Source organism: Salvelinus fontinalis, chromosome 3 (assembly GCF_029448725.1).
Source record: "Salvelinus fontinalis isolate EN_2023a chromosome 3, ASM2944872v1, whole genome shotgun sequence".
Classification (NCBI taxonomy): Eukaryota; Metazoa; Chordata; class Actinopteri; order Salmoniformes; family Salmonidae; genus Salvelinus; species Salvelinus fontinalis.
This window is the reverse complement of record NC_074667.1, coordinates 64,359,786-64,383,157: the sequence shown is the minus strand read 5'-3', so window position 1 is coordinate 64,383,157 and position 23,372 is coordinate 64,359,786. Positions and strand designations below refer to the sequence as shown.

Here is a 23,372-nt window from a genome sequence, read left to right as displayed (position 1 = left end):
ACAATGCTGTATAGTAGAACACAATGCTGTATAGTAGAACACAATGCTGTATAGTAGAACACAATGCTGTATAGTAGAACACAATGCTGTATAGTAGAACACAATGCTGTATAGTAGAACACAATGCTGTATAGTAGAACACAATGCTGTATAGTAGAACACAATGCTGTATAGTAGAACACAATGCTGTATAGTAGAACACAATGCTGTATAGTAGAACACAATGCTGTATAGTAGAACACAATGCTGTATAGTAGAACACAATGCTGTATAGTAGAACACAATGCTGTATAGTAGAACACAATGCTGTATAGTAGAACACAATGCTGTATAGTAGAACACAATGCTGTATAGTAGAACACAATGCTGTATAGTAGAACACAATGCTGTATAGTAGAACACAATGCTGTATAGTAGAACACAATGCTGTATAGTAGAACACAATGCTGTATAGTAGAACACAATGCTGTATAGTAGAACACAATGCTGTATAGTAGAACACAATGCTGTATAGTAGAACACAATGCTGTATAGTAGTAAAATAACACAATGCTGTATAGTAGAACACAATGCTGTATAGTAGAACACAATGCTGTATAGTAGAACACAATGCTGTATAGTAGAACACAATGCTGTATAGTAGAACACAATGCTGTATAGTAGAACACAATGCTGTATAGTAGAAACACAATGCTGTATAGTAGAAAACACAATGCTGTATAGTAGAACACAATGCTGTATAGTAGAACACAATGCTGTATAGTAGAACACAATGCTGTATAGTAGAACACAATGCTGTATAGTAGAACACAATGCTGTATAGTAGAACACAATGCTGTATAGTAGAACACAATGCTGTATAGTAGAACACAATGCTGTATAGTATAACACAATGCTGTATAGTAGAACACAATGCTGTATAGTAGAACACAATGCTGTATAGTAGAACACAATGCTGTATAGTAGAACACAATGCTGTATAGTAGTAAATAACACAATGCTGTATAGTAGAACACAATGCTGTATAGTAGAACACAATGCTGTATAGTAGAACACAATGCTGTATAGTAGAACACAATGCTGTATAGTAGAAACACAATGCTGTATAGTAGAACACAATGCTGTATAGTAGAACACAATGCTGTATAGTAGAACACAATGCTGTATAGTAGAACACAATGCTGTATAGTAGAAACACAATGCTGTATAGTAGAACACAATGCTGTATAGTAGAACACAATGCTGTATAGTAGAACACAATGCTGTATAGTAGAACACAATGCTGTATAGTAGAACACAATGCTGTATAGTAGTAAAACACAATGCTGTATAGTAGAACACAATGCTGTATAGTAGAACACAATGCTGTATAGTAGAACACAATGCTGTATAGTAGAACACAATGCTGTATAGTAGAACACAATGCTGTATAGTAGAACACAATGCTGTATAGTAGAACACAATGCTGTATAGTAGAACACAATGCTGTATAGTAGAACACAATGCTGTATAGTAGAACACAATGCTGTATAGTAGAACACAATGCTGTATAGTAGAACACAATGCTGTATAGTAGAACACAATGCTGTATAGTAGAACACAATGCTGTATAGTAGAACACAATGCTGTATAGTAGAACACAATGCTGTATAGTAGAACACAATGCTGTATAGTAGAACACAATGCTGTATAGTAGAACACAATGCTGTATAGTAGAACACAATGCTGTATAGTAGAACACAATGCTGTATAGTAGAACACAATGCTGTATAGTAGAACACAATGCTGTATAGTAGTAAATAACACAATGCTGTATAGTAGAACACAATGCTGTATAGTAGAACACAATGCTGTATAGTAGAACACAATGCTGTATAGTAGAACACAATGCTGTATAGTAGAACACAATGCTGTATAGTAGAACACAATGCTGTATAGTAGAACACAATGCTGTATAGTAGAACACAATGCTGTATAGTAGAACACAATGCTGTATAGTAGAACACAATGCTGTATAGTAGAACACAATGCTGTATAGTAGAACACAATGCTGTATAGTAGAACACAATGCTGTATAGTAGAACACAATGCTGTATAGTAGAACACAATGCTGTATAGTAGAACACAATGCTGTATAGTAGAACACAATGCTGTATAGTAGAACACAATGCTGTATAGTAGAACACAATGCTGTATAGTAGAACACAATGCTGTATAGTAGAAACACAATGCTGTATAGTAGAACACAATGCTGTATAGTAGAACACAATGCTGTATAGTAGAACACAATGCTGTATAGTAGAACACAATGCTGTATAGTAGAACACAATGCTGTATAGTAGAACACAATGCTGTATAGTAGAACACAATGCTGTATAGTAGAACACAATGCTGTATAGTAGAACACAATGCTGTATAGTAGAACACAATGCTGTATAGTAGAACACAATGCTGTATAGTAGAACACAATGCTGTATAGTAGAACACAATGCTGTATAGTAGAAGTAGAACACAATGCTGTATAGTAGAACACAATGCTGTATAGTAGAGAACACAATGCTGTATAGTAGAACACAATGCTGTATAGTAGAACACAATGCTGTATAGTAGAACACAATGCTGTATAGTAGAGAACACAATGCTGTATAGTAGAACACAATGCTGTATAGTAGAACAGTAGAACACAATGCTGTATAGTAGAACACAATGCTGTATAGTAGAACACAATGCTGTATAGTAGAACACAATGCTGTATAGTAGAACACAATGCTGTATAGTAGAACACAATGCTGTATAGTAGAACAGTAGAACACAATGCTGTATAGTAGAACACAATGCTGTATAGTAGAACACAATGCTGTATAGTAGAACACAATGCTGTATAGTAGAACACAATGCTGTATAGTAGAACACAATGCTGTATAGTAGAACAGTAGACACAATGCTGTATAGTAGAACACAATGCTGTATAGTAGAAGAACACAATGCTGTATAGTAGAACACAATGCTGTATAGTAGAACACAATGCTGTATAGTAGAACACAATGCTGTATAGTAGAACACAATGCTGTATAGTAGAACACAATGCTGTATAGTAGAACACAATGCTGTATAGTAGAACACAATGCTGTATAGTAGAACACAATGCTGTATAGTAGAACACAATGCTGTATAGTAGAACACAATGCTGTATAGTAGAACACAATGCTGTATAGTAGAACACAATGCTGTATAGTAGAACACAATGCTGTATAGTAGAACACAATGCTGTATAGTAGAACACAATGCTGTATAGTAGAACACAATGCTGTATAGTAGAACACAATGCTGTATAGTAGAACACAATGCTGTATAGTAGAACACAATGCTGTATAGTAGAACACAATGCTGTATAGTAGAACACAATGCTGTATAGTAGAACACAATGCTGTATAGTAGAACACAATGCTGTATAGTAGAACACAATGCTGTATAGTAGAAACACAATGCTGTATAGTAGAACACAATGCTGTATAGTAGAAAAACACAATGCTGTATAGTAGAACACAATGCTGTATAGTAGAACACAATGCTGTATAGTAGAACACAATGCTGTATAGTAGTAAATAACACAATGCTGTATAGTAGAACACAATGCTGTATAGTAGAACACAATGCTGTATAGTAGAACAGTAGAACAAATGCTGTATAGTAGAACACAATGCTGTATAGTAGAACACAATGCTGTATAGTAGAACACAATGCTGTATAGTAGAACACAATGCTGTATAGTAGAACACAATGCTGTATAGTAGAACACAATGCTGTATAGTAGAACACAATGCTGTATAGTAGAACACAATGCTGTATAGTAGAACACAATGCTGTATAGTAGAACACAATGCTGTATAGTAGAACACAATGCTGTATAGTAGAACACAATGCTGTATAGTAGAACACAATGCTGTATAGTAGAACACAATGCTGTATAGTAGAACACAATGCTGTATAGTAGAACACAATGCTGTATAGTAGAACACAATGCTGTATAGTAGAACACAATGCTGTATAGTAGAACACAATGCTGTATAGTAGAACACAATGCTGTATAGTAGAACACAATGCTGTATAGTAGAACACAATGCTGTATAGTAGAACACAATGCTGTATAGTAGAACACAATGCTGTATAGTAGAACACAATGCTGTATAGTAGAACACAATGCTGTATAGTAGAACACAATGCTGTATAGTAGAACACAATGCTGTATAGTAGAACACAATGCTGTATAGTAGAAACACAATGCTGTATAGTAGAACACAATGCTGTATAGTAGAACACAATGCTGTATAGTAGAACACAATGCTGTATAGTAGAACACAATGCTGTATAGTAGAACACAATGCTGTATAGTAGAACACAATGCTGTATAGTAGAACACAATGCTGTATAGTAGAACACAATGCTGTATAGTAGAACACAATGCTGTATAGTAGAACACAATGCTGTATAGTAGAACACAATGCTGTATAGTAGAACACAATGCTGTATAGTAGAACACAATGCTGTATAGTAGAACACAATGCTGTATAGTAGAACACAATGCTGTATAGTAGAACACAATGCTGTATAGTAGAACACAATGCTGTATAGTAGAACACAATGCTGTATAGTAGAACACAATGCTGTATAGTAGAACACAATGCTGTATAGTAGAACACAATGCTGTATAGTAGAACACAATGCTGTATAGTAGAACACAATGCTGTATAGTAGAACACAATGCTGTATAGTAGAACACAATGCTGTATAGTAGAACACAATGCTGTATAGTAGAACACAATGCTGTATAGTAGAACACAATGCTGTATAGTAGAACACAATGCTGTATAGTAGAACACAATGCTGTATAGTAGAACACAATGCTGTATAGTAGAACACAATGCTGTATAGTAGAACACAATGCTGTATAGTAGAACACAATGCTGTATAGTAGAACACAATGCTGTATAGTAGAACACAATGCTGTATAGTAGAACACAATGCTGTATAGTAGAACACAATGCTGTATAGTAGAACACAATGCTGTATAGTAGAACACAATGCTGTATAGTAGAACACAATGCTGTATAGTAGAACACAATGCTGTATAGTAGAACACAATGCTGTATAGTAGAACACAATGCTGTATAGTAGAACACAATGCTGTATAGTAGAACACAATGCTGTATAGTAGAACACAATGCTGTATAGTAGTAAATAACACAATGCTGTATAGTAGAACACAATGCTGTATAGTAGAACACAATGCTGTATAGTAGAACACAATGCTGTATAGTAGAACACAATGCTGTATAGTAGAACATAGAACACAATGCTGTATAGTAGAACACAATGCTGTATAGTAGAACACAATGCTGTATAGTAGAACACAATGCTGTATAGTAGAACACAATGCTGTATAGTAGAACACAATGCTGTATAGTAGAACACAATGCTGTATAGTAGAACACAATGCTGTATAGTAGAACACAATGCTGTATAGTAGAAACACAATGCTGTATAGTAGTAAAAACACAATGCTGTATAGTAGAACATAATGCTGTATAGTAGAACACAATGCTGTATAGTAGAACACAATGCTGTATAGTAGAACACAATGCTGTATAGTAGTAAATAACACAATGCTGTATAGTAGAACACAATGCTGTATAGTAGAACATAATGCTGTATAGTAGAACAAAATGCTGTATAGTAGAAACACAATGCTGTATAGTAGAACACAATGCTGTATAGTAGAACACAATGCTGTATAGTAGAACACAATGCTGTATAGTAGAACACAATGCTGTATAGTAGAACACAATGCTGTATAGTAGAACACAATGCTGTATAGTAGAACACAATGCTGTATAGTAGAACACAATGCTGTATAGTAGAACACAATGCTGTATAGTAGAACACAATGCTGTATAGTAGAACACAATGCTGTATAGTAGAACACAATGCTGTATAGTAGAACACAATGCTGTATAGTAGAACACAATGCTGTATAGTAGAACACAATGCTGTATAGTAGAACACAATGCTGTATAGTAGAACACAATGCTGTATAGTAGAACACAATGCTGTATAGTAGAACACAATGCTGTATAGTAGAACACAATGCTGTATAGTAGAACACAATGCTGTATAGTAGAACACAATGCTGTATAGTAGAACACAATGCTGTATAGTAGAACACAATGCTGTATAGTAGAACACAATGCTGTATAGTAGTAAACACAATGCTGTATAGTAGAACACAATGCTGTATAGTAGAACACAATGCTGTATAGTAGAACACAATGCTGTATAGTAGAACACAATGCTGTATAGTAGAACACAATGCTGTATAGTAGAACACAATGCTGTATAGTAGAACACAATGCTGTATAGTAGAACACAATGCTGTATAGTAGAACACAATGCTGTATAGTAGAACACAATGCTGTATAGTAGAACACAATGCTGTATAGTAGAACACAATGCTGTATAGTAGAACACAATGCTGTATAGTAGAACACAATGCTGTATAGTAGAACACAATGCTGTATAGTAGAACACAATGCTGTATAGTAGAACACAATGCTGTATAGTAGAACATAATGCTGTATAGTAGTAAATAACACAATGCTGTATAGTAGAACACAATGCTGTATAGTAGAACACAATGCTGTATAGTAGAACACAATGCTGTATAGTAGAACACAATGCTGTATAGTAGAACACAATGCTGTATAGTAGAACACAATGCTGTATAGTAGAACACAATGCTGTATAGTAGAACACAATGCTGTATAGTAGAACACAATGCTGTATAGTAGAACACAATGCTGTATAGTAGAACACAATGCTGTATAGTAGAACACAATGCTGTATAGTAGAACACAATGCTGTATAGTAGAACACAATGCTGTATAGTAGAACACAATGCTGTATAGTAGAACACAATGCTGTATAGTAGAACACAATGCTGTATAGTAGAACACAATGCTGTATAGTAGAACACAATGCTGTATAGTAGAAAACACAATGCTGTATAGTAGAACACAATGCTGTATAGTAGAACACAATGCTGTATAGTAGAACACAATGCTGTATAGTAGAACACAATGCTGTATAGTAGTAAAACACAATGCTGTATAGTAGAACACAATGCTGTATAGTAGAACACAATGCTGTATAGTAGAACACAATGCTGTATAGTAGAACACAATGCTGTATAGTAGAACACAATGCTGTATAGTAGAACACAATGCTGTATAGTAGAACACAATGCTGTATAGTAGAACACAATGCTGTATAGTAGTAAAATAACACAATGCTGTATAGTAGAACACAATGCTGTATAGTAGTAAAATAACACAATGCTGTATAGTAGAACATAATGCTGTATAGTAGAACATAATGCTGTATAGTAGAACACAATGCTGTATAGTAGTAAAATAACACAATGCTGTATAGTAGAACATAATGCTGTATAGTAGAACACAATGCTGTATAGTAGAACAGTAGAACATAATGCTGTATAGTAGAACACAATGCTGTATAGTAGTAAAATAACACAATGCTGTATAGTAGAACACAATGCTGTATAGTAGAACACAATGCTGTATAGTAGAACACAATGCTGTATAGTAGAACACAATGCTGTATAGTAGAACACAATGCTGTATAGTAGAACACAATGCTGTATAGTAGAACACAATGCTGTATAGTAGAACACAATGCTGTATAGTAGAACACAATGCTGTATAGTAGAACACAATGCTGTATAGTAGAACACAATGCTGTATAGTAGAACACAATGCTGTATAGTAGAACACAATGCTGTATAGTAGAACACAATGCTGTATAGTAGAACACAATGCTGTATAGTAGTAAAAACACAATGCTGTATAGTAGAACACAATGCTGTATAGTAGAACACAATGCTGTATAGTAGAACACAATGCTGTATAGTAGAACACAATGCTGTATAGTAGAACACAATGCTGTATAGTAGAACACAATGCTGTATAGTAGAACACAATGCTGTATAGTAGAACACAATGCTGTATAGTAGTAAATAACACAATGCTGTATAGTAGAACACAATGCTGTATAGTAGTAAATAACACAATGCTGTATAGTAGAACACAATGCTGTATAGTAGTAAAACACAATGCTGTATAGTAGAACACAATGCTGTATAGTAGAAACACAATGCTGTATAGTAGAACACAATGCTGTATAGTAGAACACAATGCTGTATAGTAGTAAATAACACAATGCTGTATAGTAGAACACAATGCTGTATAGTAGAACACAATGCTGTATAGTAGAACACAATGCTGTATAGTAGAACACAATGCTGTATAGTAGAACACAATGCTGTATAGTAGTAAATAACACAATGCTGTATAGTAGAACACAATGCTGTATAGTAGAACACAATGCTGTATAGTAGAACACAATGCTGTATAGTAGAACACAATGCTGTATAGTAGAACACAATGCTGTATAGTAGAACACAATGCTGTATAGTAGAACACAATGCTGTATAGTAGAACACAATGCTGTATAGTAGAACACAATGCTGTATAGTAGAACACAATGCTGTATAGTAGAACACAATGCTGTATAGTAGAACACAATGCTGTATAGTAGAACACAATGCTGTATAGTAGAACACAATGCTGTATAGTAGAACACAATGCTGTATAGTAGAACACAATGCTGTATAGTAGAACACAATGCTGTATAGTAGAACACAATGCTGTATAGTAGAAAAACACAATGCTGTATAGTAGAACACAATGCTGTATAGTAGAACACAATGCTGTATAGTAGAACACAATGCTGTATAGTAGAACACAATGCTGTATAGTAGAACACAATGCTGTATAGTAGAACACAATGCTGTATAGTAGAACACAATGCTGTATAGTAGAACACAATGCTGTATAGTAGAACACAATGCTGTATAGTAGAACACAATGCTGTATAGTAGAACACAATGCTGTATAGTAGAACACAATGCTGTATAGTAGAACACAATGCTGTATAGTAGAACACAATGCTGTATAGTAGAACACAATGCTGTATAGTAGTAAATAACACAATGCTGTATAGTAGAACACAATGCTGTATAGTAGAACACAATGCTGTATAGTAGAACACAATGCTGTATAGTAGAACACAATGCTGTATAGTAGAACACAATGCTGTATAGTAGAACACAATGCTGTATAGTAGAACACAATGCTGTATAGTAGAACACAATGCTGTATAGTAGAACACAATGCTGTATAGTAGAACACAATGCTGTATAGTAGAACACAATGCTGTATAGTAGTAAAATAACACAATGCTGTATAGTAGAACACAATGCTGTATAGTAGAACACAATGCTGTATAGTAGAACACAATGCTGTATAGTAGAACACAATGCTGTATAGTAGAACAGTAGAACACAATGCTGTATAGTAGAACACAATGCTGTATAGTAGAACACAATGCTGTATAGTAGAACACAATGCTGTATAGTAGAACACAATGCTGTATAGTAGAACACAATGCTGTATAGTAGAACACAATGCTGTATAGTAGAACACAATGCTGTATAGTAGTAAATAACACAATGCTGTATAGTAGAACACAATGCTGTATAGTAGAACACAATGCTGTATAGTAGAACACAATGCTGTATAGTAGAACACAATGCTGTATAGTAGTAAAACACAATGCTGTATAGTAGAACACAATGCTGTATAGTAGAACACAATGCTGTATAGTAGAACACAATGCTGTATAGTAGAAACACAATGCTGTATAGTAGAACACAATGCTGTATAGTAGAACACAATGCTGTATAGTAGAACACAATGCTGTATAGTAGAACACAATGCTGTATAGTAGAACACAATGCTGTATAGTAGAACACAATGCTGTATAGTAGAACACAATGCTGTATAGTAGAACACAATGCTGTATAGTAGAACATAATGCTGTATAGTAGAACACAATGCTGTATAGTAGAACACAATGCTGTATAGTAGAACACAATGCTGTATAGTAGAACACAATGCTGTATAGTAGAACACAATGCTGTATAGTAGAACACAATGCTGTATAGTAGAACACAATGCTGTATAGTAGAACACAATGCTGTATAGTAGAACACAATGCTGTATAGTAGAACACAATGCTGTATAGTAGAACACAATGCTGTATAGTAGAACACAATGCTGTATAGTAGAACACAATGCTGTATAGTAGAACACAATGCTGTATAGTAGAACACAATGCTGTATAGTAGAACACAATGCTGTATAGTAGAACACAATGCTGTATAGTAGAAACACAATGCTGTATAGTAGAACACAATGCTGTATAGTAGAACACAATGCTGTATAGTAGAACACAATGCTGTATAGTAGAACACAATGCTGTATAGTAGAACACAATGCTGTATAGTAGAACACAATGCTGTATAGTAGAACACAATGCTGTATAGTAGAACACAATGCTGTATAGTAGAACACAATGCTGTATAGTAGAACACAATGCTGTATAGTAGAACACAATGCTGTATAGTAGAACACAATGCTGTATAGTAGAACACAATGCTGTATAGTAGAACACAATGCTGTATAGTAGAACACAATGCTGTATAGTAGAACACAATGCTGTATAGTAGAACACAATGCTGTATAGTAGAACACAATGCTGTATAGTAGAACACAATGCTGTATAGTAGAACACAATGCTGTATAGTAGTAAATAACACAATGCTGTATAGTAGAACACAATGCTGTATAGTAGAACACAATGCTGTATAGTAGAACACAATGCTGTATAGTAGAACACAATGCTGTATAGTAGAACACAATGCTGTATAGTAGAACACAATGCTGTATAGTAGAACACAATGCTGTATAGTAGAACACAATGCTGTATAGTAGAACACAATGCTGTATAGTAGAACACAATGCTGTATAGTAGAACACAATGCTGTATAGTAGAACACAATGCTGTATAGTAGAACACAATGCTGTATAGTAGAACACAATGCTGTATAGTAGAACACAATGCTGTATAGTAGAACACAATGCTGTATAGTAGAACACAATGCTGTATAGTAGAACACAATGCTGTATAGTAGAACACAATGCTGTATAGTAGTAAATAACACAATGCTGTATAGTAGAACACAATGCTGTATAGTAGAACACAATGCTGTATAGTAGAACACAATGCTGTATAGTAGAACACAATGCTGTATAGTAGTAAATAACACAATGCTGTATAGTAGAACACAATGCTGTATAGTAGAACACAATGCTGTATAGTAGAACACAATGCTGTATAGTAGAACACAATGCTGTATAGTAGAACACAATGCTGTATAGTAGAACACAATGCTGTATAGTAGAACACAATGCTGTATAGTAGAACACAATGCTGTATAGTAGTAAATAACACAATGCTGTATAGTAGTAAAAACACAATGCTGTATAGTAGAAAAAACAAATGCTGTATAGTAGAACACAATGCTGTATAGTAGAACACAATGCTGTATAGTAGAACACAATGCTGTATAGTAGTAAAATAACACAATGCTGTATAGTAGAACACAATGCTGTATAGTAGAACACAATGCTGTATAGTAGAACACAATGCTGTATAGTAGAACACAATGCTGTATAGTAGAACACAATGCTGTATAGTAGAACACAATGCTGTATAGTAGAACATAATGCTGTATAGTAGAACATAATGCTGTATAGTAGAACACAATGCTGTATAGTAGAACATAATGCTGTATAGTAGAACACAATGCTGTATAGTAGAACACAATGCTGTATAGTAGAACACAATGCTGTATAGTAGAACACAATGCTGTATAGTAGAACACAATGCTGTATAGTAGAACACAATGCTGTATAGTAGAACACAATGCTGTATAGTAGAACACAATGCTGTATAGTAGAACACAATGCTGTATAGTAGAACACAATGCTGTATAGTAGAACACAATGCTGTATAGTAGAACACAATGCTGTATAGTAGAACAGTAGAACACAATGCTGTATAGTAGAACACAATGCTGTATAGTAGTAAAATAACACAATGCTGTATAGTAGAACACAATGCTGTATAGTAGAACACAATGCTGTATAGTAGAACACAATGCTGTATAGTAGAACACAATGCTGTATAGTAGAACACAATGCTGTATAGTAGAACACAATGCTGTATAGTAGAACACAATGCTGTATAGTAGAACACAATGCTGTATAGTAGAACACAATGCTGTATAGTAGAACAGTAGAACACAATGCTGTATAGTAGAACACAATGCTGTATAGTAGAACACAATGCTGTATAGTAGAACACCATGCTGTATAGTAGAACACAATGCTGTATAGTAGAACACAATGGTGTATAGTAGAACACAATGCTGTATAGTAGAACACAATGCTGTATAGTAGTACACAATGCTGTATAGTAGAACACAATGCTGCATAGTAGAACACAATGCTGTATAGTAGAACACAATGCTGTATAGTAGAACACAATGCTGTATAGTAGTAAAATAACACAATGCTGTATAGTAGAACACAATGTTGTATAGTAGAACATAATGCTGTATAGTAGAACACAATGCTGTATAGTAGAACACAATGCTGTATAGTAGAACACAATGCAGTATAGTAGAACACAGTGCTGTATAGTAGAACACAATGCTGTATAGTAGAACAGTAGAACACAATGCTGTATAGTAGAACACAATGCTGTATAGTAGAACAGTAGAACACAATGCTGTATAGTAGAACACAATGCTGTATAGTAGAACACAATGCTGTATAGTAGAACACAATGCTGTATAGTAGAACACAATGCTGTATAGTAGAACATAATGCTGTATAGTAGAACACAATGCTGTATAGTAGAACACAATGCTGTATAGTAGAACACAATGCTGTATAGTAGAACACAATGCTGTATAGTAGAACACAATGCTGTATAGTAGAACACAATGCTGTATAGTAGAACACAATGCTGTATAGTAGAACACAATGCTGTATAGTAGTAAAATAACACAATGCTGTATAGTAGAACACAATGCTGTATAGTAGAACACAATGCTGTGTAGTAGAACACAATGCTGTATAGTAGAACATAAGGCTGTATAGTAGAACACAATGCTGTATAGTAGAACATAATGCTGTATAGTAGAACACCATGCTGTATAGTAGAACACAATGCTGTATAGTAGAACACAATGCTGTATAGTAGAACACAATGCTGTATAGTAGAACACAATGCTGTATAGTAGTAAAATAACACAATGCTGTATAGTAGAACACAATGCTGTATAGTAGTAAAATAACACAATGCTGTATAGTAGAACATAATGCTGTATAGTAGAACACAATGCTGTATAGTAGTAAAATAACACAATGCTGTATAGTAGAACACAATGCTGTATAGTAGAACACAATGCTGTATAGTAGAACATAATGCTGTATAGTAGAACACAATGCTGTATAGTAGAACACAATGCTGTATAGTAGAACACAATGCTGTATAGTAGAACACAATGCTGTATAGTAGTAAAATAACACAATGCTGTATAGTAGAACACAATGCTGTATAGTAGAACACAATGCTGTATAGTAGAACATAATGCTGTATAGTAGAACACAATGCTGTATAGTAGAACACAATGCTGTATAGTAGAACACAATGCTGTATAGTAGAACACAATGCTGTATAGTAGAACACAATGCTGTATAGTAGAACACAATGCTGTATAGTAGAACACAATGCTGTATAGTAGAACACAATGCTGTATAGTAGAACACAATGCTGTATAGTAGAACACAATGCTGTATAGTAGAACATAATGCTGTATAGTAGTACACAATGCTGTATAGTAGTACACAATGCTGTATAGTAGTAAAATAACACAATGCTGTATAGTAGAACACAATGCTGTATAGTAGAACACAATGCTGTATAGTTGAACATAATGCTGTATAGTAGAACACAATGCTGTATAGTAGTAAAATAACACAATGCTGTATAGTAGTAAAATAACACAATGCTGTATAGTAGTAATATAACACAATGCTGTATAGTAGAACACAATGCTGTATAGTAGAACACAATGCTGTATAGTAGTAAAATAACATAATGCTGTACAGTAGTAAAATAACACAATGCTGTATAGTAGAACAGTAGAACACAATGTTGTATAGTAGAACACAATGCTGTATAGTAGAACACAATGCTGTATAGTAGAACACAATGCTGTATAGTAGAACACAATGCTGTATAGTAGAACACAATGCTGTATAGTAGAACACAATGCTGTATAGTAGAACACAATGCTGTATAGTAGAACACAATGCTGTATAGTAGAACACAATGCTGTATAGTAGAACACAATGTTGTATAGTAGAACACAATGCTGTATAGTAGAACACAATGCTGTATAGTAGTAAAATAACACAATGCTGTATAGTAGAACACAATGCTGTGTAGTAGAACACAATGCTGTATAGTAGAACACAATGCTGTATAGTAGAACACAATGCTGTATAGTAGTACACAATGCTGTATAGTAGAACATAATGCTGTATAGTAGAACACAATGCTGTATAGTAGAACACAATGCTGTATAGTAGAACACAATGCTGTATAGTAGAACACAATGCTGTATAGTAGAACACAATGCTGTATAGTAGAACACAATGCTGTATAGTAGAACACAATGCTGTATAGTAGAACACAATGCTGTATAGTAGAACACAATGCTGTATAGTAGAACACAATGCTGTATAGTAGAACACAATGCTGTATAGTAGAACACAATGCTGTATAGTAGAACACAATGCTGTATAGTAGAACACAATGCTGTATAGTAGTAAATAACACAATGCTGTATAGTAGAACACAATGCTGTATAGTAGAACACAATGCTGTATAGTAGTAATAACACAATGCTGTATAGTAGAACACAATGCTGTATAGTAGAACACAATGCTGTATAGTAGAACACAATGCTGTATAGTAGTAAAATAACACAATGCTGTATAGTAGAACATAATGCTGTATAGTAGAACACAATGCTGTATAGTAGAACACAATGCTGTATAGTAGAACACAATGCTGTATAGTAGAACACAATGCTGTATAGTAGAACACAATGCTGTATAGTAGTAAAATAACACAATGCTGTATAGTAGAACACAATGCTGTATAGTAGAACATAATGCTGTATAGTAGAACACAATGCTGTATAGTAGAACACAATGCTGTATAGTAGAACACAATGCTGTATAGTAGAACACAATGCTGTATAGTAGAACACAATGCTGTATAGTAGTAAAATAACACAATGCTGTATAGTAGAACACAATGCTGTATAGTAGAACATAATGCTGTATAGTAGAACACAATGCTGTATAGTAGTAAAATAACACAATGCTGTATAGTAGAACACAATGCTGTATAGTAGTAAAATAACACAATGCTGTATAGTAGAACACAATGCTGTATAGTAGTAAAATAACACAATGCTGTATAGTAGAACACAATGCTGTATAGTAGAACACAATGCTGTATAGTAGAACACAATGCTGTATAGTAGAACACAATGCTGTATAGTAGAACACAATGCTGTATAGTAGTAAAATAACACAATGCTGTATAGTAGAACACAATGCTGTATAGTAGAACATAATGCTGTATAGTAGAACACAATGCTGTATAGTAGAACACAATGCTGTATAGTAGTAAAATAACACAATGCTGTATAGTAGAACACAATGCTGTATAGTAGAACACAATGCTGTATAGTAGAACACAATGCTGTATAGTAGAACACAATGCTGTATAGTAGTAAAATAACACAATGCTGTATAGTAGAACACAATGCTGTATAGTAGAACATAATGCTGTATAGTAGAACACAATGCTGTATAGTAGAACACAATGCTGTATAGTAGAACACAATGCTGTATAGTAGAACACAATGCTGTATAGTAGAACACAATGCTGTATAGTAGAACACAATGCTGTATAGTAGAACACAATGCTGTATAGTAGTAAAATAACACAATGCTGTATAGTAGAACACAATGCTGTATAGTAGAACACAATGCTGTATAGTAGAACACAATGCTGTATAGTAGTAAAATAACACAATGCTGTATAGTAGAACACAATGCTGTATAGTAGAACACAATGCTGTATAGTAGAACATAATGCTGTATAGTAGAACACAATGCTGTATAGTAGAACACAATGCTGTATAGTAGTAAAATAACACAATGCTGTATAGTAGAACACAATGCTGTATAGTAGAACACAATGCTGTATAGTAGTAAAATAACACAATGCTGTGTAGTAGAACACAATGCTGTATAGTAGTAAAATAACACAATGCTGTATAGTAGAACACAATGCTGTATAGTAGAACACAATGCTGTATAGTAGAACACAATGCTGTATAGTAGAACATAATGCTGTATAGTAGAACACAATGCTGTATAGTAGAACACAATGCTGTATAGTAGAACACAATGCTGTACAGTAGTAAAATAACACAATGCTGTATAGTAGAACACAATGCTGTGTAGTAGAACACAATTCTGTGTAGTAGAACACAATGCTGTATAGTAGAACACAATGCTGTATAGTAGAACACAATGCTGTATAGTAGAACACAATGCTGTATAGTAGAACACAATGCTGTATAGTAGAACACAATGCTGTATAGTAGAACACAATGCTGTATAGTAGAACATAATGCTGTATAGTAGAACACAATGCTGTATAGTAGAACACAATGCTGTATAGTAGAACACAATGCTGTACAGTAGTAAAATAACACAATGCTGTATAGTAGAACACAATGCTGTGTAGTAGAACACAATGCTGTATAGTAGAACACAATGCTGTATAGTAGAACACAATGCTGTATAGTAGAACACAATGCTGTATAGTAGAACACAATGCTGTATAGTAGAACACAATGCTGTATAGTAGAACACAATGCTGTATAGTAGAACACAATGCTGTATAGTAGAACACAATGCTGTATAGTAGAACACAATGCTGTATAGTAGAACACAATGCTGTATAGTAGAACACAATGTTGTATAGTAGAACACAATGCTGTATAGTAGAACACAATGCTGTATAGTAGTAAAATAACACAATGCTGTATAGTAGAACACAATGCTGTGTAGTAGAACACAATGCTGTATAGTAGAACACAATGCTGTATAGTAGAACACAATGCTGTATAGTAGTACACAATGCTGTATAGTAGAACATAATGCTGTATAGTAGAACACAATGCTGTATAGTAGAACACAATGCTGTATAGTAGAACACATTGCTGTATAGTAGAACACAATGCTGTATAGTAGAACACAATGCTGTATAGTAGAACACAATGCTGTATAGTAGAACACAATGCTGTATAGTAGAACACAATGCTGTATAGTAGAACACAATGCTGTATAGTAGAACACAATGCTGTATAGTAGAACACAATGCTGTATAGTAGAACACAATGCTGTATAGTAGAACACAATGCTGTATAGTAGTAAAATAACACAATGCTGTATAGTAGAACACAATGCTGTATAGTAGAACACAATGCTGTATAGTAGTAAAATAACACAATGCTGTATAGTAGAACACAATGCTGTATAGTAGAACACAATGCTGTATAGTAGAACACAATGCTGTATAGTAGTAAAATAACACAATGCTGTATAGTAAAACACAATGCTGTATAGTAGAACACAATGCTGTATAGTAGAACACAATGCTGTATAGTAGAACACAATGCTGTATAGTAGAACACAATGCTGTATAGTAGAACACAATGCTGTATAGTAGTAAAATAACACAATGCTGTATAGTAGAACACAATGCTGTATAGTAGAACACAATGCTGTATAGTAGAACACAATGCTGTATAGTAGTAAAATAACACAATGCTGTATAGTAGAACACAATGCTGTATAGTAGAACACAATGCTGTATAGTAGTAAAATAACACAATGCTGTATAGTAGAACACAATGCTGTATAGTAGAACACAATGCTGTATAGTAGAACACAATGCTGTATAGTAGTAAAATAACACAATGCTGTATAGTAGAACATAATGCTGTATAGTAGAACACAATGCTGTATAGTAGAACACAATGCTGTATAGTAGAACACAATGCTGTATAGTAGAACACAATGCTGTATAGTAGAACACAATGCTGTATAGTAGTAAAATAACACAATGCTGTATAGTAGAACACAATGCTGTATAGTAGAACATAATGCTGTATAGTAGAACACAATGCTGTATAGTAGAACACAATGCTGTATAGTAGTAAAATAACACAATGCTGTATAGTAGAACACAATGCTGTATAGTAGTAAAATAACACAATGCTGTATAGTAGAACACAATGCTGTATAGTAGTAAAATAACACAATGCTGTATAGTAGAACACAATGCTGTATAGTAGAACACAATGCTGTATAGTAGAACACAATGCTGTATAGTAGAACACAATGCTGTATAGTAGAACACAATGCTGTATAGTAGAACACAATGCTGTATAGTAGTAAAATAACACAATGCTGTATAGTAGAACACAATGCTGTATAGTAGAACATAATGCTGTATAGTAGAACACAATGCTGTATAGTAGAACACAATGCTGTATAGTAGTAAAATAACACAATGCTGTATAGTAGAACACAATGCTGTATAGTAGAACACAATGCTGTATAGTAGAACACAATGCTGTATAGTAGAACACAATGCTGTATAGTAGTAAAATAACACAATGCTGTATAGTAGAACACAATGCTGTATAGTAGAACATAATGCTGTATAGTAGAACACAATGCTGTATAGTAGAACACAATGCTGTATAGTAGAACACAATGCTGTATAGTAGAACACAATGCTGTATAGTAGAACACAATGCTGTATAGTAGAACACAATGCTGTATAGTAGAACACAATGCTGTATAGTAGTAAAATAACACAATGCTGTATAGTAGAACACAATGCTGTATAGTAGAACACAATGCTGTATAGTAGAACACAATGCTGTATAGTAGTAAAATAACACAATGCTGTATAGTAGAACACAATGCTGTATAGTAGAACACAATGCTGTATAGTAGAACATAATGCTGTATAGTAGAACACAATGCTGTATAGTAGAACACAATGCTGTATAGTAGAACACAATGCTGTATAGTAGTAAAATAACACAATGCTGTATAGTAGAACACAATGCTGTATAGTAGAACACAATGCTGTATAGTAGTAAAATAACACAATGCTGTGTAGTAGAACACAATGCTGTATAGTAGTAAAATAACACAATGCTGTATAGTAGAACACAATGCTGTATAGTAGAACACAATGCTGTATAGTAGAACACAATGCTGTATAGTAGAACATAATGCTGTATAGTAGAACACAATGCTGTATAGTAGAACACAATGCTGTATAGTAGAACACAATGCTGTACAGTAGTAAAATAACACAATGCTGTATAGTAGAACACAATGCTGTGTAGTAGAACACAATTCTGTGTAGTAGAACACAATGCTGTATAGTAGAACACAATGCTGTATAGTAGAACACAATGCTGTATAGTAGAACACAATGCTGTATAGTAGAACACAATGCTGTATAGTAGAACACAATGCTGTATAGTAGAACACAATGCTGTATAGTAGAACATAATGCTGTATAGTAGAACACAATGCTGTATAGTAGAACACAATGCTGTATAGTAGAACACAATGCTGTACAGTAGTAAAATAACACAATGCTGTATAGTAGAACACAATGCTGTGTAGTAGAACACAATGCTGTATAGTAGAACACAATGCTGTATAGTAGAACACAATGCTGTATAGTAGAACACAATGCTGTATAGTAGAACACAATGCTGTATAGTAGAACACAATGCTGTATAGTAGAACACAATGCTGTATAGTAGAACATAATGCTGTATAGTAGAACACAATGCTGTATAGTAGAACACAATGCTGTATAGTAGAACACAATGCTGTACAGTAGTAAAATAACACAATGCTGTATAGTAGAACACAATGCTGTGTAGTAGAACACAATGCTGTGTAGTAGAACACAATGCTGTATAGTAGAACACAATGCTGTATAGTAGAACACAATGCTGTATAGTAGAACACAATGCTGTATAGTAGAACACAATGCTGTATAGTAGAACACAATGCTGTATAGTAGTAAAATAACACAATGCTGTATAGTAGAACTCAATGCTGTATAGTAGAACACAATGCTGTATAGTAGAACACAATGCTGTATAGTAGAACACAATGCTGTATAGTAGAACACAATGCTGTATAGTAGAACACAATGCTGTATAGTAGAACACAATGCTGTATAGTAGTAAAATAACATAATGCTGTATAGTAGAACACAATGCTGTATAGTAGAACACAATGCTGTATAGTAGAACACAATGCTGTATAGTAGAACACAATGCTGTATAGTAGAACATAATGCTGTATAGTAGAACACAATGCTGTATAGTAGTAAAATAACATAATGCTGTATAGTAGAACACAATGCTGTATAGTAGAACACAATGCTGTATAGTAGAACACAATGCTGCATAGTAGTAAAATAACACAATGCTGTATAGTAGAACACAATGCTGTATAGTAGTAAAATAACACAATGCTGTATAGTAGAACATAATGCTGTATAGTAGAACATAATGCTGTATAGTAGAACACAATGCTGTATAGTAGAACACAATGCTGTATAGTAGAACACAATGCTGTATAGTAGAACACAATGCTGTATAGTAGAACACAATGCTGTATAGTAGAACACAATGCTGTATAGTAGAACACAATGCTGTATAGTAGAACACAATGCTGTATAGTAGAACACAATGCTGTATAGTAGAACACAATGCTGTATAGTAGAACACAATGCTGTATAGTAGAACACAATGCTGTATAGTAGAACACAATGCTGTATAGTAGAACACAATGCTGTATAGTAGAACACAATGCTGTATAGTAGAACACAATGCTGTATAGTAGTACACAATGCTGTATAGTAGAACACAATGCTGTATAGTAGAACACAATGCTGTATAGTAGAACACAATGCTGTATAGTAGAACACAATGCTGTATAGTAGAACACAATGCTGTATAGTAGAACACAATGCTGTATAGTAGAACACAATGCTGTATAGTAGAACACAATGCTGTATAGTGGAACACAATGCTGTATAGTAGAACACAATGCTGTATAGTAGAACACAATGCTGTATAGTAGAACACAATGCTGTATAGTAGTAAAATAACACAATGCTGTATAGTAGAACACAATGCTGTATAGTAGAACACAATGCTGTATAGTAGAACACAATGCTGTATAGTAGAACACAATGCTGTATAGTAGAACACAATGCTGTATAGTAGAACAGTAGAACACAATGCTGTATAGTAGAACACAATGCTGTATAGTAGAACACAATGCTGTATAGTAGAACACAATGCTGTATAGTAGAACACAATGCTGTATAGTAGAACACAATGCTGTATAGTAGTAATATAACACAATGCTGTATAGTAGAACACAATGCTGTATAGTAGAACACAATGCTGTATAGTAGAACACAATGCTGTATAGTAGAACACAATGCTGTATAGTAGAACACAATGCTGTATAGTAGTAAAATAACACAATGCTGTATAGTAGAACACAATGCTGTATAGTAGAACACAATGCTGTATAGTAGAACACAATGCTGTATAGTAGAACACAATGCTGCATAGTAGAACATAATGCTGTATAGTAGAACACAATGCTGTATAGTAGAACACAATGCTGTATAGTAGAACACAATGCTGTATAGTAGAACACAATGCTGTATAGTAGAACACAATGCTGTATAGTAGAACACAATGCTGTATAGTAGAACACAATGCTGTATAGTAGAACACAATGCTGTATAGTAGAACACAATGCTGTATAGTAGTAAAATAACACAATGCTGTATAGTAGAACACAATGCTGTATAGTAGAACACAATGCTGTATAGTAGAACACAATGCTGTATAGTAGAACACAATGCTGTATAGTAGAACACAATGCTGTATAGTAGAACACAATGCTGTATAGTAGAACACAATGCTGTATAGTAGAACACAATGCTGTATAGTAGAACACAATGCTGTATAGTAGAACACAATGCTGTATAGTAGAACACAATGCTGTATAGTAGAACACAATGCTGTATAGTAGAACACAATGCTGTATAGTAGTACACAATGCTGTATAGTAGAACACAATGCTGTATAGTAGAACACAATGCTGTATAGTAGAACACAATGCTGTATAGTAGAACACAATGCTGTATAGTAGAACACAATGCTGTATAGTAGAACACAATGCTGTATAGTAGAACACAATGCTGTATAGTAGAACACAATGCTGTATAGTAGAACACAATGCTGTATAGTAGAACACAATGCTGTATAGTAGATGAGCATGATGCTTCTGTCCTGTGTGTGTGTGTGTGTGTGTGTGCGTGCGTGCGTGCGCGTGCGTGCGTGTGTATATGATAGAACTTAATGCCAAAAATGAAAATAGCTAATTAGTGTGTGTACGAATAGGAATAATATAATGCAAAGTAACATGTTGGATACTAGTAGTAGTCTTTGGATACAGAGCATTGCATAGTATTGTTGAGTGTATGTCTGCATATCACCTCTATATAAACCCCTCTCTTTCTCCCCCAGCCTGTGGGACAGCGGCAGCGGGTGCCGAGGACGAGGGTGAGGCTGAAGCCGGCTGGATAGAGGGAGCGGCCATCTTGCTGTCTGTAGTGTGTGTGGTGCTGGTGACGGCCTTCAACGACTGGAGCAAGGAGAAGCAGTTCAGAGGGCTGCAGAGCCGCATCGAGCAGGAGCAGAAGTTCCAGGTGGTCAGAGGTGCTCAGGTCATCCAGCTCCCGGTAGCTGACATCGTGGTCGGGGACATCGCACAAATCAAGTATGGTACGTGTGGATACTCAACTAACCTACACCGTGACAGTATTCAACAAGCTTTCTCTGTCCTTAAGCTTGTTCTCAACATCTCCTAACACAAAGGTCATTTGGTTCGGTAAGAATAATGAGGAAGGGTCCTCTCGAGTGTCTAGATATTCTTCACCATTCGGCCATCAGATTTTCCACCTCTGCTCCTTACAGGACACATCACTGCACTCTATACTCCTCTGTAAGCTGGTCATACTCACTGATTGATGCTTAT

General features: G+C 34.5%; 1 protein-coding gene across 1 annotated transcript in view; it reads left to right on the top strand.

Moving 5' to 3' along the window:
* Positions 1-23,372, top strand: part of LOC129851335 (plasma membrane calcium-transporting ATPase 2-like) — a 229,177-nt gene that overhangs the window by 80,641 nt on the left and 125,164 nt on the right. The window contains exon 4 of the mRNA XM_055917802.1: positions 22,862-23,119. Coding sequence (XP_055773777.1) covers positions 22,862-23,119 — 258 coding nt within the window. The remainder of the gene's footprint in view (positions 1-22,861; positions 23,120-23,372) is intronic.